This window comes from Grus americana, chromosome 26 (assembly GCF_028858705.1).
Source record: "Grus americana isolate bGruAme1 chromosome 26, bGruAme1.mat, whole genome shotgun sequence".
NCBI lineage: Eukaryota > Metazoa > Chordata > Aves > Gruiformes > Gruidae > Grus > Grus americana.
Window position 1 is genome coordinate 5,643,421 of NC_072877.1, and position 21,683 is coordinate 5,665,103.

At 41.1% G+C, this 21,683-nt stretch overlaps 1 protein-coding gene across 3 annotated transcripts in view; it reads left to right on the plus strand.

Annotated features, from left to right (window-relative positions):
- Positions 1-21,683, plus strand: part of ANTXR1 (ANTXR cell adhesion molecule 1) — a 111,518-nt gene that overhangs the window by 8,206 nt on the left and 81,629 nt on the right. The window contains exons 2-10 of one of the 3 annotated variants that reach the window (XM_054804439.1): positions 1,102-1,173; positions 1,898-1,969; positions 4,507-4,588; positions 6,195-6,228; positions 8,143-8,222; positions 9,990-10,058; positions 12,135-12,215; positions 18,005-18,046; positions 19,304-19,364. In XM_054804439.1, the coding sequence (XP_054660414.1) occupies positions 1,102-1,173; positions 1,898-1,969; positions 4,507-4,588; positions 6,195-6,228; positions 8,143-8,222; positions 9,990-10,058; positions 12,135-12,215; positions 18,005-18,046; positions 19,304-19,364 (593 nt within the window). The remainder of the gene's footprint in view (positions 1-1,101; positions 1,174-1,897; positions 1,970-4,506; positions 4,589-6,194; positions 6,229-8,142; positions 8,223-9,989; positions 10,059-12,134; positions 12,216-18,004; positions 18,047-19,303; positions 19,365-21,683) is intronic. The other 2 variants (XM_054804440.1, XM_054804441.1) reach the window with 2 other exon arrangements.

Here is a 21,683-nt window from a genome sequence, read left to right on the forward strand (position 1 = left end):
AGCAAGTGGGTAAGGCCAAGGTTTTTACTGAATGGTTGCAAATGAAAACCATGTGTGGGGAGAATGGGGAAGGTTTGCATACTTGCTGTGCTGCTAGGAAGTGAAGTAATGTTCTTTGCAGCCAGGCTGGGGTTGGCTGTACCAGGTGTGCAGTACTTGGCTGAATCTATTCATGGCTCTTCATTGCATTCTCAGATCTAAGGTACAACAGAGTCAGGTTAGATGGCTTTTCTTTCTGTGAAATGAAAAAAACATCTTCTCCAATCATCTTTCCTTCCTGAGGCTGCAGATCAATGAAGTTTCTATTAAAGCTGGAATGGTTATTCCCCTTATAAATATTTTTAATTGTAGTCAGTGAATTAAGTGATGACACATTTATTTTCCTACTCTAGGAAGGAATTTTTTTCCAATATTAATATTCCAGTGTTCATAGAAGTGTTTATGCCAGAAAGGGGCATTGAGTGCTGAAAGATTCTGATTAACCTCTTTTTTTTTCTGGTTCTTGCAACTTTAATGGGATTGGATTATTCTTCTTTTAGTCCATGGTTTATTTTCCTGGGAAGCAAAATTGGTTTATTTGGCCTTTAACTGAGGTGTGAAAGAATGAACCAGAACAGTTGAGATGTGAACCTAAGGTGTTTTACTTTTCATAATCTCTAGCACAGTGGAACCGGTAGTGAAGTTTAATAAACTGTTCCTCCAACTGCATTTTATTCTTAAAATACACTTGAGCTAAAAGATCTGCATAATGGTATGGCAAGTGAGTTGGTGGAATTAATCTAAAATACTGTGCAGAGAGGCAGGTCTTCACTCACACAGGGTTTATTTGTTTAAGGCTGTGCTAAAGGTCTAGCGTAACTGTCGTGTTATTGACAAGTGTAGCCTCAAATACACTTGTAGTGTAAATTATTCTTGCTTTTTAAAGTTAAGCAGGAAATTTCACTTACAGTTTAATATTTCTTTAAAGGAAGAATATGGACAGTGAGTGTTAAACAAAATAAAAACAAATTACTAGCTGAGCAATGTGTAACAAAACATTAGGCTGGGAAAACTACAATAACAGTAATTAAACTAGTACCTCCTGTAATAATTTTTCCCTAGATCAGGAAGTGTCCTGCACCATTGGAATGAAATATATCATTTTGTGGAACATTTGGCCCGCAAGTTCATAAGGTAAGAAGTGCTGCTTTGCAGATAACTGAACGGGGCGTGGGGGGTGTGTGCCATTGGCTGGGAGATGTGCTCTCAGTTGCAGTCAAGTACCACATGCTGGTGTCAGTCCCGCGATAGAAAGAGAGCTCTTAATGCTTTTCTGAGATCATCCCATTGACTGCTTTTCCCTAAATTTCTGTCATGCAGGAAATAGGAATAGATAAGCTAATTGTTCCCTTTTTTTCCACCTGACTTGCATGGATCAAATTGTATTTTTGTGGGGCAAGAATACTCTTGTTTCTGAGATGGCTGGCTCTACTGCATGAGGTACAGAAGTTTGGGTCTGCAGGGAGAGGCCTGAGGCAGTAGCTTTCAGGCACTGAATGCCTTGAAACTGGATGAAAAATTCCCCAGGCCAGTGGGTGGAATGTGTTATGATAAACATAATTAGCCTTCCTTCATCTCCATGGTGATACCAGGATGCACTTAAGCCTTTCTTGCATTAGCAATCCTAAGGTCATGATGCAAGTGCTATTTACATCTTTTAGAAGGATTCTTCATGATTTGCCTTGATTAGGAAGGCCCAGGGCAAAACCTCTTTTGCTGGTTGGTCAGTCCTGTCATTCATCCTGTTAAGTTATAATCTAGATAGCATTTAGAGCGCCCTGTGTCTTTGGTGTTACATATACAGTAAGCTCTGGCCTGGATGACCAAAACAATTTATTTTTTTTCTCTCCTTCTCCAGCCCTCAGCTGAGGATGTCCTTCATCGTTTTTTCAACTAGAGGGACAATTCTAATGAGGTTAACAGAAGACAGGTAAGAAGAGGTTTAAAAGTGCACAGCAGCTTTTGTGTCCTTGTTTTAGTTTCCTTTACTTTCCTTGCTCAATTTCCAGTCCACTGTGAGCAGCATTGTGATACCTCTGTGCTTCTCAATTCAATTGTTTGAATTACCTGCCCATTTTCACCTTGATGCTCATTCTGCTAGAATGCATTAAGGCCTCTTAAGGCAGAGGTTGCCTTCTTAATTTTTACTTAAAAATGTCTTTCCCTCAACAATTAGGGTTTTAGCTCAAACTGCTTTAATTGAGGGAGTCTGCCTTCTGCAGTTTTTCAGGCTTTTGTCAGAAGAGCCTTGTTGCCTTTCAAACATCCATAGGGAGTCTTTTCTGCAGACAAATAAGTGAAACTCCCTTCCCATAAAAACAAACTTGAAAGCTGTAGGTGATACCCATACTTTTGAGGTAGAGGTGAATGTTATTTCTTTGGAGGTCTGAAGGTATGTTATAGGCAAACAGTGTTTAGGATGGACTGCAAAGGAGGATGGATTTTTTTTGGCAATGACAGTTTGATTGCCATGTATCTGAAACCTGTTCCTGTCATCCCCTTGTAGATCCCCAAGTTAATCCCAGTAAAATCTATGGGATGGATTTTTTTTTTTTTTGCTCTCACTTCAAGGAGAACTGGATGACGTCCTTTAATCATTCTTGCTTCCTCTGTTAACTTCATTGCCACGTGGAGCAAAAAATATATGTAACACATGTGAAGACTGTATAAGTCAGCATGTGTTTTACATATTGGATGTCTATGAAACGCATACCAGAGCAGCTACTATAGAGGAATGAATAGGAAACTGGCCACTTTCCTAAAGAGCAGTCCACCTACATACCAGCCTTGAAAAATGGCATTAAACCCAGCCAGCCTAAGCATCTCTTGCCACTTACTGCAACAAGAAGTATGAAGAGTATTAACCATATCTAACTTGGTGCCAGAGGAAAACCTGTTCCTGCCTCTTTCTGTCTCCCACCCTGTGAGCACACTCCATTGCAAAGAGCTCTAGTCTGTTAAAGCTCTAAGCTATGAGGCTTAAGTGTTTCCCATGTGGAAATGTATTTCATATTTATCCAGCTGTCCTAGAAATGTTGACTGGGAACAGGATATTGATATGGTATTAGTCTAAAAGCCAGCTGACCAGAGAGCTGCTGGTTTTTATTGGAGGACTGGCAGACAAGGTGTGAGCTTCATGCTGGTCCTTTAGTTAACACTGACCTTTTTTAATGGCAAAATCTTTTCTACCTTGCCCATGCCAACATGTGGTGTATCAGCATCTGAACATGAAGATTGAGGGTGCTTAGCATCCCTTTTGGAAAAACTCTGTACATCTAATGGGACTGGACTCACGTATTTTAAAGACCTTTGTCTATTTTAAAATTTCAGTGTTCACATTTGAAAAATAGTTCTGGTCACAGGAAATGCTCTTGATTTTATATTCAGCTTTGGCTTGGTATGTGCATGGGTAGCTGAATGGAAGAAATATCTGTCCCTAGCCCACCCATGATATACAGCTCAGTGTCTAACTGGTTTGGGATATTGCAGGTACAGAATGAGTTCTTGAATGTTTGATAATACAACTTATTGCAAAAGCAGACAGTTTTTTCTCCCTGTGGGAGATACTGCTCTGTAGACTGGATAACGTTAATGCACTGCTGCAATCAGCCTCACAAATGTGAAATAGAGTATGTGATGATCACACAAACTGGATTTTCTGAAGCAGTTAAAATACACAGGTTCAAAACTGACTGCTGGCATTTTGTCTTGCAATGTCAGTGTGATCCTGCATGCAGTGACTTAATCTGTTTCCCATGAAGACTGTATGGTTTGTTCAGAGATACATCCCACACACTGCAGGGTTTTATCTCGGTATTAAAGACTTCTGGCCTGGACTTGGCTTCCAGAGTTTGGTGTCCGCACCTCAGTGAAATGACAAATGGGTGCCCACCCCATTTAGACTGCAGCTGATCTGTCACTGTGCCTGGGATTTCTAAAAAAAAGTTAAAACAGATACCCTGAATCGTAATGAGCTATTGGGAAAGGCTTTAATCCTCAAGTCAGTTTGAACAGGAACTGAAGGTATAATGTCCAAATAAACTGGAGTTGCCTGGATGGTTTGAGACTGCGTCATTTTTTGTGGCTGTTTGATTTCATTTGTATAGTCAAGTCAGGAAGCGTAAGTGAGGAAACTGGGCCAGGTGCAAGTCAGCTGCTCTGCTGCTGCATCAGAGGTTTGACCAGGGTTACACAGGGAATATTTATTTTGAAAGAAATCTATGGATATTGACTTAGGAGATGACATAGGAACACTGGGAGCACATCTGCTCTATTTTCCACATCCTTAGAAAGGTATCTACCCAGACATTACCATAGCCTATAACGTTACCTTATCCTAAGTAAACATTGGGTTAACTCTTCCCCCCCCACGCCCCGTATCTGGTTCTGGCATGCACGTCTTTACCTGGATATCAGTTCCTGATAAATTTCATCTTGGATCTAACAATGCATCTCCACTCGTTTCAGGGAGCAGATACGCCAGGGTCTAGAAGAACTGCAGAAAGTCCTTCCAGGAGGCGACACATACATGCATGAAGGGTTTGAAAGGGTAACTAGATGCATGCTATAGTGTCTCTAAACTGTGTCTGGGTGCTCCTCCGGAAATGTTAAGCAAAGGAATCTGTTTAATAATTGTCTGGTAGGTAAGCGGGGCTATTTCCCTCTTATGCAATAGACATACTGAAGCATATGCATTCAGTGTTGGAGCTACAGATGCTACTACTTATCTTTCTTTTTGCCTTCAGCTTTTACGGGGGCAGCTGCCTTTCAGCTTAGGACAAGGCTGAAGGCTTTGGCTTTTCAATTGCACATGAAACCGTGTTCACAAAGGGTAGAGAGCTGTCTAGAGTCCTGCATGGGTGCTATAATAGACTACTTAGAGTTTGGTGGGGGCTGAGGCCATGACTCCAGCCTGTTCTCATGGGTGAATAAATAATGCTACGCAGAAGTTATTGCCGCCTCTGATCTTCTCCTTCTGTATATTTTACAAGCTCAGGAGTTTCTCTAAACCTGACACCCTCCCTCTCACTTCTGTACTACACATGCATTTTGGAGGATTGTGGAACTGTCTGCCTCTTGAAAATGTATGTGAACATAACAAAAAGTCAGGTGACCTAACAGAGATGCTGGCTCTTAACTAGGAGTCCAAAACCAAATCCCCGAGTTTAGTGACTTCAGAAACTTTGCAGAAGTCTAGAAAACCAAATTTAAATTCAGAGCAGAAATGAAATTCATAAGCCAGATAATATGTTCAGAATGGCCCAGTTTTCAATTTTGAATTCATAGAATGGTTTGGGTTGGAAGGGACCTTAAAGATTGTCTAGTTCCAACCCCCCTGCTGCAGGCAGGGACACCCTCCACTAGACCACGTTGCCCAAAGCCTCATCCAACCTGGTCTTAAACACTTCCAGGGATGGGGCCTCCACAACCTCTCTGGGCAACCTGTGCCAGTGCCTCACCACTCTAACAGTAAAGAATTTCTTTCTAACATCTAATCTAAATTGACCCTCCTTCAGCTTAAACCCATTACCCCTTGTCCTGTCACTACACTCCCTGATAAACAGTCCCTCACCATCTTTCCTGTAGGCCCCCTTCAGGTACTGGTAAGCCGCAATTAGATCTCCCCGGAGCCGCCTTTTCTCCAGGCTGAACAATCCCAACTCTCTCAGCCTGTCCTCATAGGAGAGGTGCTCCACTGATGCACACTGAAGTGTTTGCCCTTCTACTTTGCAGAATATACTTGTGCATAGATCAAGTGGGAGACAGAAGCATAACAATGTCTCTCTGCAGATGGTTTATTTGGAATTAGAACAGTTGATCTAGAGGTGCTGGGGAGTATTTATCAATGGACCTAGGATGTTTCTCCAGGGGGAAGGTGAATGTTATTTTCAGATAGCAGAATAGTGGGAGACTACATTTCTGTTGACCAATGGCCTTAGGGTCGCTTTGCGTTACGCTTTAGATAAGACCTTGAAGTCAAAACCATAGGCAAGAAACTTGTTCTGTGAAGCAGGTATCTCTGAAAGCAGAGGTTACGTGCAGACTACAAACACGACATTCTCACTGCCATCTTCTCTTTCTTTCTGGTGCATCTGTAGATGTCCACAAAGTATTATTATTCATTTATTGCTAATAATCTTCTGATTTAATTTCAGGCAAGTGAACAGATTTACTATGAAAATGTTCACGGTGAGAGACTTTCTTGATCCATTGAATGTTTGGGGTTTTTTTCCATTCTTTTTGACTTATAACTTTAATAGATTTGAAATGCAGGTGGGAAAGGTGGGGCGTGGCTCCAATTCTTACAGGAATGCAATACTATTCAGGGTAGCTGTTCTGAAAAGGAAAAAGAACAGGTGGAGCTTTAAGAATCCAGAGCTGGAATGAATGTGTTTCAGGCCAAAAGTGAGAAGCCAGGCTGACTGAAGGTGCCTACTCTTACCAAAAATGTTTGGTACCTTGTTATATTTTTGCTTGAGGACTCAGGAAACCATTTCTTCTTCCTTCTGAAACATGAGTATATGGAGATGCCGTTAGGTAAATTTTTTTTTTTCAATAAGCAATGATTAAATCCAGTAGTAAGTGCAGACAATTGCAAAAGTGTTTGTCCTTCCCTTCCTTGTAATTAATGTAAAAACTTTCTGCACTGCAAAGCTTGAAGTAGAAATATAAGCATTGCTTCTTGGAAAACAAAAGATAGGCGAGCAGGTGTTTGAGTACAAAGCCAGTCCAAACTGTTTTACAGGGCCAGTCATAAATAAAATGAAGTAGTGACTAAGTCCTCCCAGCTCTGGGACTCATCTGTAAAATATGAGTGCAGCAGAATGGAATAGATAGCTAGAACAATTCAGTTTGGGATTGATAACGCTTGTGCATGCCGGTGTACATATTACATGTAAACAGATTGCCACCATATGCAAGAAGCAGTGGAAAACTTGGTCCTCAAGTCTGAATGTTGGCCTGTTTATTTTGTCTTTGTTAGTTCAGTGTGTTTGTCCTTCCTCCACTAAAAGGAGTGTTTATACCACCCGCAGTAGGTCCTAAGCCTCCTGCAGTACTCAATGGAGGGAGAAAGGCATCTCTGGAGGTCATTTGGGCTCCAGTGTTTCTACAAGAAGTGCTTGCTTTTCTCCATTTCCTACAGAAAGAGCCTAGGCACTTGAATTAGGCATCTGCAACATAAATGACCCTGCATGTTGCTTATTGTTTGTCAAGCACTCAACTTTCTCATTGCATCATTACCACGTTATTTAAAATTAGGGATTTCTAAGTGGCACCAAGAAAATTAGGTATTGGATCTCTGTTCTGCAGTAATTGAAGAAATTGCTTGTTTGGATTTTTGTTGCTTTGGCAACAGCTTGTTAAAGGCACAGCTACTCGTAATGGCAGGAAAATGCCTTAAATGGTTGAACAAATTTAAAGGTTTATAACTTACAAACCTGACGTATTTAGCCTTTATCTTCCCATAACAGTGTTTGTACCTACAAGCGCTCCTTCAGATCTGTAGCAAGTCTACTGTAAGAAATATGAATTAATTCTATTTGGCCACTCCTGAAAACTAATACAAACTTGTAAAACCCAGGCTATAATCAATACAAGGGAAAGACTGCAAAGTTTAACTGTGTTGCTGAAATATGTTGCATAGGAAGGTTGAAGATTTTATGCCATTTTCCTACCATCTCTGTTTAAATCCCAACTGAGCTTTTTATCATAAGCTGAAAAAAATCTCTGGATTTCTTGACTTGACAGCATTAATAAAATCAGGAAATAGCTAGGAACACTTTGCATTGTTTTTCTGATGGCTGCAGTCTAATCTACTGGTCTGAAATACTGAAATAGTTATGATGGGATGTCAATTAAAAATCATTGGCACATCAAAGGAGTGCGATATAAAACTGGTATTGAAGGCGGGTGCCTGAGTGGAAAAAGCGTGCAGAAATTTGTCTTGTGAAAACTGGTTGATTGGAGAGAGGTAAGGACATGAGCTTGATGTCCACTGTTTCTGGCCCTTTAAAGGTGCTAACAGGTCACTAGCAGGATGTTTTCTAGGCTATTTTAACAAATACAACTCAAACAAGGGACTAAAGAAGTTTGTGTATTTAGGTTACAGAACTGCAAGTGTCATCATTGCATTGACAGATGGAGAACTCCATGAAGACCTATTTTTCTACTCTGAGAGGGAGGTAAGTGTCTTACACATTTTTAGCCAGCGAGACAGTGAAATGTCTGGGCTTGCTGCTGTGAAGGCAAAAGATAGGGAAAACCTTTTTCCCTGGTGACAAAACCTCCCGTTGGTGCTCTTTAGACATGAATCTTAAGGATAAACATTAACAGCAGCAGTGCTTCTGACTCATCAAAGCTGAGACTGTTCATGAGAAAGGAGGGGGGTTTAAACTTCCAGTTAAAAAAAAAAACAAAAACCTGGAGGAAGGAGTAGTTCACAGCTGAAAAGTTTCAGTATTTACTTGATTGTTCTGGGAAACACCTGAATCTTCTCACTTTGACTTTTCTTCTTTCACAAAAAGTAAAGACTGTAGAAAGAGTATGACTGTTCTTATAATTCTCTGTCACATCTGAAAGCCTTTCGGATGATCAAATCCACAATTTCCACAAATGTTTCCAAGATTCAAGAGTGTATTCTCAGCACCCTCATTAAATTAACATCTTATGCAAAATGCTAGATAAACAGTAAGTTGAGCAGTTGAAAGCTTTGCTGTATAATGTTCCTACTGATGTTATTCTGATAGTCATCTTCTGAAAAGATAAACCCATTTTCACTTGTCAGTCAAACAAATTAAGATGATCTAAACTTGGAAGATAGTATTTTTACATGAATTTGCCAGGGACAGAATTTTTCCTCTTGATCTGCCCAAAGTGCAGCTTTAAGTCCAATAACAACAAAAAGAATGGTTTTGTAGAATAAAACCAATATTGCTACAGCACAAACAAATGTCATGAATCTAGAGTTCCCCTCCTTACTGTTCATCTCCTTTTCTTCCATCCTGAAATAAAAAATCCGCAAGAAAAACAAGTTTGGTTTTAGAGGTGAATGAACAAGTTGAGAGGTCAGAAGTGTTATATTTGGTTTGGGGGGGAACAGTTAGTGAGCTAGTAGATTGGAGATCCTGAACTCAGCTCTTACACTGTGAGTTTCTTCAGTTACTTGGGTTTAAGTTTCTCAGTGTAAAACTTGAATGATGCTTTTCTTGTTAAGCATTTTGCTCTCTAACAATTTGAATTACTATAGTCTTCTGATATAATCTGACTTGCTACCATCTTTTCTAGAATGGGTTTTCAGTCAGGTATTCCTGCTCTAATGAAATATGAGTGACTTAATTCATACTTACACAGACAAGAGCATTTAGGACAGTTGCTTTTTGAATAGTAAATGCAACTTCATCTGCATGTCAATGAAATAGCATGGAAAAATCAAACCTGTGGAAGTTCTCCCTTTATTACGTTGAGATGCTGTCTAAGTAGTGGGAGTGATACAGCTTTGTAGCAGATGGAATGAAATGTGTCTCTCATGGATATCATGAGTCTAGGCACACGTGTCTGAAATAGAAAGTACCAAAACATTTTAGGTTACTGTTATACTGGGATGTGTCCTAAATGATGACAAGAAAATGGGTTTTGTCTGTCTTACATCTGTTGGACAGACAAATGTTAGGAAGTTGGAGTAGCTATGGAGGTGAGCTAATCAGGTTTAAAAAAAAAAAAAAACAAAACACCAAATACCTTGGGTTTTGCTTTACTAAACAGATAGCTACTCTAGTAGCAGATAAAACCTGTTTCTGTGGAATCAGGGAGGAAAGTTTTAAAGCTCTCTTTTGACAAGCCCCTCCCATTGCTCATTGTACAGAGAAAGACTAAATTTATGATTAAGACCTTTCAGAAACCTGCATCCCATCATGTCTGCATGCATGTCATCCTACCTTTCCTTGTTCCAGGCTAATCGGTCGCGTGACCTGGGAGCAACAGTATATTGTGTTGGTGTGAAAGACTTCAATGAGACCCAGGTAAATGAGGCACTCTTGTTTTTACTGGGGTATTTGACAAAGGTGCATGTTGAACTCAGGCACACCCTCCTGAATCACTTACTCAAGACTTCTCAAGTGGTGGTCGTCTTCTTTGACTGTTTGACAGTCTGAAGTGACTGCCTGAAGTGTCTTCATCTGGGTGTTGGGTTTAAGCCCCTTTCTGTCTAAATTTCCATATGTGGAGAACTGTCTCTCTCTCTGTATGCACAATGACTCTTGTTAATGGTGGAGAAAAATAGGGGAAAAGACACATGAAGAACAGCAAATCAGTGTGACTTAAGCTGTGGGCAGAAGGAGGTTGTGGGGATGTTGTTGTCCTGTCCCCCCTCCAGGAAATTGAGGTATTGCCATATAACACCTTGGTTTCAGTCCAGCTTTTCTTTCATGGGAAAACAATGCTGTAAAAAGCAAACAGCTTTGTTAGCAACACTAATATTTTACAGTGTTTTCCCATTTGATAGTCTGACTTCTAAATTTATCATATGACTGTTACTATGTCCATGAATTCCATTGTACACCAAATGTAACAGCTGACATTATATTTTTCTAACATGAGTGAAACACTTGTCCAGCCCCTAAGTAGAGTGCTGAAATACTTATTGAATAGAGTTTTTCCAGGTTTTCAGCTTTCTAACAAAGCTTCAAACACTGATTCAAAAAGGAATCAAACTTGGTTTTGAACAATCTCCTTTGAATCAAAACCAGAGAGTAGTGTAACCCAGAGTAAGTCATAGAAAAAGCAAGGAGGGAATAGAAATAGCAAAGAGACTGGATCTAAAGCAGCAGACCTCAAAGACAGCTGCTACTTGAAGTCATTTAGATGCTGAAGAAATTAACTGGAATTAGATGGCTGTGTCTGAAGTCCCAGAATGCACTAGGAGGAGGACTATGGGGAATGAGATGAGGAAACTGTAAACATCCTGGTTTACAGAAGCTGCTGTATCTTGGCCAACAAGCAGTAAGCTTTACTACCCTTCTCGGAGCAGGCAGGGGAAAGTTGCCTGGAGTATTTCTCTGGATGCAAACCAGGAGGTTGGCAGTTCAGTGTTTTGCTCAAGAAGTGGGAGTTCTGAGGGACATGAGCTGGAAAGGTGGAGCCAGTGGGGTTTAGGGAGGAATGCGTGGCCAGTCTTCTGCCTCCAATTTGCAATGCTACAGGAAACACCAAAGAGGCCTGCTGAGTTGATGTTACCTCTACCACGGGAGAGAATTACTGTAACAAACGTTGGCCTTACAGCAGTAAAACTTGATTCTGCTCCAGCAGATGCATGGAGAGCTCATTAGTTCTGAATCGGGCTTATATTTTTGCCTTAACCCTTGGCATGCTATTGACAAGTGAACCTGCATGTAGCTCTTTAGAGGTGATTTCCTGGTTCCCCTTATCGTACCACCACCTCATGAGCAGCCCTCTTCCTTGTCATGTAGGCTTCCAAATGCTCTTCTGCTCCCTATTTCCCTCCACTCAGAAAATACCTCCTGGTAGCTCCCCGCTTTCTTCTTCTTGGCTCTCTAATGATTGAGCCTATGACAAATAGTCAAATCTCCTGACAGGAAAGGTGAATCAGGCCTATATCTCCAAGTGGGGTATAATTTGCATTAATCTTCTCTATATGTGAAAATACTGAATCATTTTGATTTAAATAATGTATGTGCTGAAGTTGCTACATTAGTGGCCTTGTCACATTGATGCTGTGGCCTGTTTTGGTTGGGGAGTTACTGTGCCGGGTGATTTATAGTAATGGAAGAGGCAGTTTTTGCAATAAAGATCATTAGGGTCTGGGCACCAGTGAAAGCCACATTCTGTCTTGTCTTCAAAGGTAAGGGAAGCCTTTTCTGATTCCTGATACAGAGCTTTCTAAAATCAATTAAGCTAAAGAGATAAACTCTTCAATGCTTGACAAACTATAATGCACTAGCAATCTTACAGAGTACTTGGAATATTTGTTTCTTTTTACTTGCAAGTGAATGAGTCTGAGAAGTCTTAATTTGCTGCCTGCTGGCAAATTTATCTCATTCTTTGCATTTCTGTTTTATTTACTTTTACCGCTCTGTCAGCTGGCTAGAATTGCCGACAGCAAAGATCACGTCTTTCCAGTGAATGATGGTTTTCAAGCCCTTCAGGGGATCATAGACTCCGTAAGTATTTTTAATCATGTATTTGCACGTATGCATGTTAGTTTGTGTTAGCTTGGACATTTGAAGGTTTAGTTTTCCTCTGTTCACAAGGACCTGCTGATTGCTAGTAAATCACTTAAACGTTTGGTCCAAAGAAACTGACCTTTGTACTAATGCTGCTACTTCAAGGTAGAGTTTATCAACAGGTCACAGTACAGGAAGCTTTGAGCCCAGTATTATCTTTGTATGTCTCCCTCCTTGACGGGAAGTAACTGACTGAACTAGGCACATGATGACAGTGTATAAAATGGCTGCCACAGACAGCGACAGCAGAGATGTGTTCAAGCTGTATGAAGGATTAAGGCACTCTTTGATCTCCATCTTTCTGCTTGTTAGCATCCTTTCTGTCCTGATGGATGTGCTGCACTGCTCACCTATTTAGAATGGGGGAAGGGATCCTGCTATGTATGCCAAAATCCCTAAAACTCTGCTCTCTACATCTGGCCTCCTGACAAATGGGCTATTTCCCTGCACCCCTCCCTAGTCCATGTGTCTGTCGTCCCTCCCCCTGCCCTGACCTAGGTTTCCTAATTCAGACTGATCAGTTCTTGGCACTTCCTTTAGGGGTTGGGTGCAGCATATAAGAGCTGGCCCATTCCTGAGCAGCTGGGTTAAGAGCTAGCAGTTCAACTGACGGAGGGAGAGCCATGGATTGGTTCCTTTCACATGACTTGTGTACAGGTTGTGCAAATGGCTCCATGGTCTTTACTGGCAAAGAAGGATGTCTAATGAGGCATCCTTGCTTTGAGCGGCCTAATACTGGCTCATCACCTAGGACCAATGCTTCCCTTGACTCAGCAGGAAAGGCAATATGGGAGAGGATGTGTGCCATTTTCATTATAAGTATAAAATGTACCCAGGCGTTCACTAGGGAACAATGTTTTCAGGTAGCTTTCAGTATTTTTCTGTTCCTTTTGCTCAGTTATATCCCATAACTGTTCTAATTAGATTGCTTCCCATGGCTACAAGAAGGATGGGAAATCCTTTTAAGGACATGTTTTGTTCATTTTGGTATAGGCTTATAGTTGATAAAACATGGATGAAAAATACCACTTGAAGCTAAGGAGAGCAGGTTCACCAGGAGGTCTCAGATTTCTGTATTTACAGTGGTTACACATTATTCTGACTGTGTAGTACCAAGCAAAACTGTTCCCTTGGCCTAGGCTCAGTTTTCCCTAGTGCTCTCACATGTAGATCAAATACAATCCCTTGCTTATTGGTTTTCCTGGCACTAAGTGTGGGGCTACTGCCACAATTCTCTTGGACAATCAGGTGTTGCATGTCATTTAAGAAAGCAACAAAACAAAAAACACTAGTTTGCTTCCCAGCCCTGTGTTCCCTTTGCAGCTGTTTTTAATGAATTCCAGTAGCAGTTCTGACTCTCTTTCCAGTTATACTTAACAGAATGGGAAGACTTCAGCCTTCAGGAACTTGATCAGGAACTGCTTCAGCTCACTGGTACAAGACTGACCAGCCCTGGAAAGGAGAGTCATGAGGAAATGTAATTGTACACTAATGAACCTGTGACCTGATCACTTGCATTTGAGTGGAGCAATTGTAGTAGGTTGGGTAGAAAGGAGGTGTGTAAAAGGAATGGCAAGAAGGACATTTATCACTCTCTTGAATAACAAAGAATCTGTAGACTCCTGTTTTAGCTGGAAAATAAGCTCCCTCATTCCTTCTTTTCTCGTCTTTGCAAAGCACCTCTGTCTTGGAGCAAACAAAAAAAACATTTGTGTTCACAGGAAAGCATTTTAATGTTGAAAGGACCATGAGATTTGGAACTTTCTTTCAATTCCTGTGTAAGAGTTGATATAGCAAGGATGGTCAGCCATATGCGGAGGGGATTGGTTGGGCACTAGCTTCTTGTTGATGTAACAAGGGAAGGAGAAATAAAATGATGAGGCTGGGGAGATTGGTGTTTGAAATCACTCGAGAAGTGTGAAACAAACCTGGGTTTGTTCTGGTCTGTAGTGATTTGGTGTGAACTGTCCTGTATTTCTGCTGAGGCAGCCTGACTCTTCCCTCCTCCCCTTGTCCTGAGATCTTTTCCTGACCCTCTGTGTGTGCAGAGGCAGTGAACTTGGAAGTCCCTCTGGAATGAGGAAGGGAGTGGAAGCTGGGAGTGGTGGAGCTTGAGGCTGGCCTCTGCTGGGCCTCTACATCTGCTGAGCAAAGTACTACACCTGCCTGCCCTTTTCTGTGGGAGCCAGCAAATTTTGACTTAGCAGCTGCAGGGACATCTGCTCCGTACTTTCAGAGGGGGACTGTCTCCCACCAAGCACCACCAAGCTATTCAGGCTGTGCTTAAATGAGCTGAAAATACAGTCACATGCTGAAGTCATGCTTAAAAACACGAGGCTTAAAGTGGGAGCTAAAGGTATGCAGTACACTGTAGATTTTGGTCCTTTCTCTCCTGTGAGTTTCAATGTGACTTTTTTTATTAAGCAAACCAATTGCTTTTTCTCCCTCATCGTGAAAAAGCCACTGCTAAAACTTTAGCTTTTGCCATGTTTAATGGGGATTTTGTTTGTTAGGAGGGAAGAATCTGGTGGAGAAACAGACATCTGATTGCTATAAGCTGGGAAACACATGGAAGGAACTGAAATAATTTATTAAATTTTTCTTTGCTGTGAAAAATTTCTGCAGATCATAACCTGTCAATTTAAAGCAAATGGAGCAAGTCTTAGAGGAAAACCTGAAACACAATTTCATCTGCTGCTCAGCATGTCTTTGGTAGGAGTGCTGGAGGCAATGGAACATGAAGCAACATGAAAGTCAGGATAGGATCCTGTCATTGCTTTGCTTTGAGCCTTCAAAAGAAACTGACTGAAAGAGCAGTCACTTGGAACAAGAATACTCCCTGATGCTTGCCATGTGTTAAACAGTGACACTAGCATGGAGCTTATCTCAAATAGAGATGTAGTCATGGGTCCCTTAGAAAAGATGCTCTGAGCGAGCTGCTAGAAGCCTCATGAAGTGGGTGTGATGTATAAGAAATGAAGTAGTATGAACTAGTTTGTGGGACTGCCTCCTATCTGTACAAATTGTGCAAATGATTCATCCTTTTAAGTTTAATTTCCTGTGTACTCCTTTCAGATCATCTTGCAATGATGTCCACCTACCCTCAGTACTATTCAGGTCTTGCCTCAGCTCTTAAAATTGATACGGCAGTTCAAAGTACTGCTTCACCTCAAGAAATTTTAGCTTGGAAATGTACTGTCTCTGAATACTTCTGTTACAGTGCTGGGTATGTGTAGCATGGTAACTTTTGTGAGAACTTGATGTGAGCATCTGGTAGATGAAGTATGAGAAATGTGGTGATGCCTTTACGTACTTATCCTGAGCTAGCTGTTCAAACGTCACTTGCAAACTGTATATTCCCTGGTGCAGGAAGAGGGGCTGAGACTCCATGAACGGGGGGGGAGATCTGAGAGAAACTTATTTCCTTTGCAAGACTTGTCCTGTATGTGCAAAATCTGCAATGTACACAACATTTCTGAATCAGCTGTCTGCCTTAGTGCTAACATGTAGTCTGAGCTGTACATGTACGTTGCCCAGGGGCAGCAACTGGGCTCTTTAAGCTTCTTCAGCCAGTAAGGAAGGATGGGATCTCCAGAGGGCAATTCAGAGCAGGAGCTTCACATAGATACTCTGAATCTCTCTTCTGTCTGAGCCAGGCTTTCTACCTAAGCCAAAGAGAAAGTCAACAACTCGAGCCTCTTGGCTTGGGTAGCTAGCTTAGCCATCTAAAGCAGAGGATGTGAACCCCGGTCTCAACTGTGTAGTGTTTCTCATTACTTTTAGTGGTATATGATCATGCTTTCTACTTTTTTCTTCCCCCAAATGCATCTTTAAAAAGGACTTAAATGTATTCATTTTACTTAGCTCATGCAGATATTGGACAGGGAAGACTTCATAAATAAATTACCATTTTGTAATTGCCAACAGACTTTGTTACTTAGTAACTCAACAGAGCTTGATAATGAGTACCTAGCCTCAGATGGTAGGTCATTCACACTACTGCTGATTAGGCAGTGACCTTCTATTAAACTTTAGCATCCTGTTTGCTAATTAGAATTCCCAAATTTGGTGGAAAAAAAATTACTAGAAATATGCAGCTGCTGTCATGAAGTAATCTGTCTGCATGCTTGTGCACCAGAATACTAAATGAAAGCAGTGACAGAATTCCTCTCCTCTTCTTCCCTTTGTTTCTAAAAGGGCCCCGGTGACCTGCAGAGCCTTGCCCGGCTCTTGGCCTTTAATGCATTGCCTGGTGGAAAGCTAAATCAGTCACAGGTAGTGCTAAATTCAGTTCTGTTCTGATAGGGATAACTGTGACAAAGCCACGCTTCCACAAGGATGCGTTGCACTTTTTACTTGGCATGTCCTCCCAGGAGCCTGTGTGAAGCTGGAGCATAATTACAGCCTCAGAGAGTACAACGGGAGACGATTTGGGAATGTGAGCTTGGTCATTGTGTGCTGCTAAAGACAATGGGATGCTTCCTCACCAAGAGCAAGTGCGTGCTTCAAATACTTTTCTGCATGGATGCCAAGGCAAGCTGCCTTGAGGCCTGCAGTTAGTTACCAAGTAAACCAGAATTGCTGTAGTTCTCCCTGTGAAAATGAGGCTGTGGAGTCAGTTCTCCCATGTATGCTGTTGGAGCGGTTTATAGGCACTCAGCTGGGAGATTGCATCACCACTCTTGCATGTTATTTTGCTTTCCTAGGGAGCCAGCCCACAGTCAATGAAGTGTACCTACAGCCCACACAAGGCTGCGCAGTCCTCGAAGTAAGAGAAGATTTGATGAAATCTTCTACGATGAATATGTTGAAGTCCTTTTTGAATGTATTTTTATAACAAGGAAGAGACATAAAGGAATTCCTTTGCAATAGTCATTGCTGCCTGATTTTCATTTCAAGTTAGAGTGGGTGCTTGGAGCATTGGAAGCGTATTATTCTAAATCAAAATCAATATTGCAGTTGGCACTGTAAAAAGCCATAAAGGCCAGCTTTTTATAGTCACATAAATAGATTGGATTGGACTGGAAGGGAGCTCTGCATCCTCTAATTGAGACACTTGCTATTCCAGCCCCCCTGTCTGAACTGGCTTACAGCATGAATGTTTGCAAATGACTGGATAGAAGTCATGAATTTCAAACTTAATCATGCGAGGTTTTACTTGATACTTCTAAAAATGAAAGTATTGGTTGTATTTTTCATGCATTTGTTCTGCAACTCATCTGCCTATTCCTCTTTCACTTCATTGCTAAAAGGCAATGAGGAGAAGAAATCTATATTAAAGCTTTTGGGGATGCTGAGGGAGAGGGGAACAGAATCTAAGGGGGAATTTGGAAAAATGTGAACAGATTATCTTCTTGAAGGTGACATTTGTCAATGGAGAGGAAAAGTATTTGGAAAAACATCAACTCTTAGTTGTGCTCATTAGCCCTGGCAGTCACTTTGGGAGAAAACTGCTGTATTTTCAGAGAAGCAGAACCTGGAATGAGTAAGGGGTGGGTAGCAGAGACTGGCAGGTGAGGAATGGATGGCTACAGATGGAAACTCTGAAGAGTGTTCTTAGTCCTCTTTAATTTTTTTGTATTTTCCTTATTCTTTCAAATTCCTTAGTCTTTCAAATTCTTCCAGTGCTTTTCAGTTTAGTTCTCAATTGTTGACTTTCTCTTTTTTTCCACCTGACAGTTCCTGTGTAACCTTGTTCCTGCAAATCTTTTCTCCTCACTTGTCAGGCTGCCAGCAGCTCAGACGGTCCTGGTTCCTTCAGTCCCTCGGTACTCTTTCAGTCTCTACCAGCCCTGCTTCTGAGTAACTCAAACTTTTGTTAAAAGTTTTAAAAAATAAATTATCACTCTATCTGTACCTTTTGCAATTAGGTATTTGAGGTAGAGCGCCATGACTTTGGAGAAAAAATTAGGTTTTTTCGTACAGAATTTATTGTATTGGTTTCTGTTCTTTCCTTACAGATGTTTCAATTTAAAGTTGGGAAAATAATTTTCATGTTGGATTTGAGTCATGATGCTTGGCTGACATTTACTTGCCTCATGGAGCTGACCTAAATTTTGATCAGTATTACCTCGTCTGGGGGCTGGTCAGCCCAGTGCTGAACACCCACAGCTCTTGGTCGCTGCTGCCGTTCTCACGGGGGCTTACGGACACTGCCACAAGTTTACTGCCTGTGAGCCATGGAGAATTTGAGTTGGTCTTCAGAGCAGGCGAAAGGCTGCTGCATGCAAATAACAGCTTGAGCAATTTTAGCACCGTATGGAGATAAACAGTATCCAACTCTAGCACGCTCCGCACGCCTTGCAAGCAATCTGCCAAGCCTGATGCTGAAGTATTTGTGTAAATTGCTGTTCACACGTAAAGTGGTTAAAGGCAGCACCAACCCTTACAAAGACAAACTGCTTCATTTAAGTTTGGTTTAAGTGAAGAAAAAAAAAGTTATTTGAAATCACAGTGCACCTCTGAGGATGCACTCAGTTATGCTTTCATAGATCAGATTAAAAACTTAAGAAGTTTGAACCCTATGCTGAGACTTGAGAAGTGGCTATTGTAGATACTCCTAGGATGTTTTAATGCAAAGGTAAACAGCTTACCTTAAACTTGTGACATTTTATTTGGAGTTTTGGGCTCCAGAATAATTTTGGAGAGGGACGTGTGACTGCAAAGGCAGGGTAATGACATTGCCTTGCTAACACTTCAGAGTGCACCTGAGTAGTTACAGATCATAGTCTGCACAATAACTTGTACCACGGACAAAGCCAAGCTTGTGCAGAGATACTGGAGAGCATCGGCATCCGTTGCCTTCCTCCATAGCAATAGCTTGCTGTGGAAGAGCAGCAACACCTGTGTGGTTGGTTTAAAGTGAAAAGCTGAGATGGCATAATTGTGAAGTGAATGCAGAGTGTAACGTTGAGTTAAGCATTTATGTGAGAACAAGTGCACTCTCTTTGTCTCACGCTTTCAGATTTGTGTTTCTATAGAAACAAAGTCTGAGATACTTCATGACATTTTTTTCTGTGTTTTAGATTTTGAAGAAATCCTGCATAGAAATTCTGGCAGCAGAGCCTTCCAGTATATGTGCAGGGGGTAAGTATAAATTGAGGTCATTGGTGTTCGTGTTGCCTAAAATATGTCTTTCTGTCCATCTCTAATTGCTGGAGAGTGCAGAAAGTGCTAATTAACTGGAGCAAGCAAACTTTTGCTTTTTTGGTGAATTTCTTCTTCACCTTACAGTAGCTTGAACATTTCCCAGTTCTGCCCAATGATATCAAATGGTATTTTCTTACAGAAAAGATTGGAATTTGACAGCCTTGTCTGTTTTTCAGTCAAGCCAGTTTGTCTGACTTGGACTGTGCCAAATTTGAAGTAGATGTGCTGCAAAATTAGAAACCAAATCAGAAAACAAAGCTTGGACTAGTTTTAGAGTTTTGCAAATTCATCATCTCTGAGGATTGTTGTGCTTGTTAAACTAGCACAGAAGTCAAATAAGCACACACTGATCTAATGGCTTCTAATATTCTTTGAATATTTCTTAGGCATTTAAGGCTGATACAGTGACTGAGGGCTAGAATTTAAACATCATTCAGCTGACTTGTAAATGGTACTGCCCCTTCTTTGTGTGCTTGTTCTGATATGGTTGTGCTACATACACTGTGGCTTTAAAGTCCTGGCAAGCATTTCTGCCTTCAGTAGAACCCAGCCTTTTTCAAAGAAAGCTCAAGAACCATTTTAGCTTCTTCCATCTGCTTCCTGTGAATTCTTCACATTTTATGAAGTGTATCCAAACTGTTTGTTGAATGTGTAACAACTCATTAAGTAGAGAGGTTGGGAGCAGAGCTGAGGTTTGTAGAGAAGGATAAGTCCCTGACACCTTCTGCATCTTCCTTTTTCTTAAATCGGTAGTTCAAGTAAGAAAGCCCGTTATCATTACTTCTTTGTTTTTGCTTCCAAAGTAGCTACTTTAATCATCTTTCCTGGAGCAACTGCCTGTATACCTAAACATACATAGGTAGTTATATTTTCCTAGCAGACGCACGACACCAGGCTAAATGCCCAGTAAGTACCAGACATCAGTTTTGCATTCCATGCATGCCCCTATGGTAGTCTTGGATTTTGAATCCAGGATGGCATAACCGACATGAATTATTGTATTTAGTCATCTATTTCTCATTTTCACTGGCCATTTAAATAGCGCCTTTGTTAAAAAAGGCTCCAAAACAGGGCTCTGTCTACTTTAGCGTGGTAGATGATTGTTGTCATGACAGTCTCTGATATAGTGCAGAAATTCCTTTCCTTGGGAAAGGAAATGAAATTGTATGAACGTTCAGACCTACTTTACACACAGATTTTTTTTAAATATATGTACATACTTATAGAAGTGATAAACAATGATGCTTATGTAATGTAAGCCAGAAGATGACTTATAACCATCTTTAACACTTTCTAATGTGCTTGTCAGTTGCTTATACATTTTATCACCCTGTTCATTGTGTCTTAATGAGAATGTAGGGGTAATGTACAGCTGGCTCCAGCAGAGCAAGCTGAGAGGAAATGTAGAGGGGTTTTGCATAAACCATTCACACTGGAATTTGGCCAGTACTTCACAGAGGAGCAATGTTAACCTTGAAAAATACCAACAGTTATTTAGATGCTCAGTTCTAGGCCTCATCTCCAAGTTTGGGCAAACACTCCATTGCTCTCAAATTGCAGCTAATTTCATCACTTAGGACTTTGAGGCTAATGAAAGTGCCATTGAATATGAAAGTTATGTGCATTAGTGTCTTTTTAAAATAAATTTTGGCAGGTTTAGCTCTGATACCTTGTGTTTTCTTGTTTCTGTGCACATCCTTGAAGAGTGGTGGTGGCTTTTGCTTTTTTGTGGGTGTTTTTTTTTTTACTGGAAGGAGAGAACATGAGGACTATGTGCTACCAGGGGCCACTCTTGCACTGCAGACTGGTCCCAGACACTTGAGTAATGAATTTCAGCAGCAACACATCATTCTGAAACGCCAGTTTCTTGATTATTTGGTTTTGCGTCAGTACAGATGTTCAGGGTGCATACTGTATCTGTTCATCTCATCTCAAGCAGAGACAGGATCCCCATGGTTAATCTGACATCACTGATATGCTGTTCTTTGACTGTACTTGAACTCTCATTCCCCAGCAGTTGAGACTTCTGTGATTCCCCTTAAGTATTCATCAGCCCCCACATTCCAGAACAGAGCTCCCCTCCCCCGTTCTTCCCAAATGCTCTTGGACAACACATAATGGGCCTGTGAGGCAGCTTCCCCGACTACATGTGGTGGGATGATTTGCAACTTGGCTGTAAATGAGTGGGACCTGGAAGAGGGCCCAGATTCCAGAGCAAATCTGCTTTTTTTGACAAGTACAGTGTGTGAATCCTTA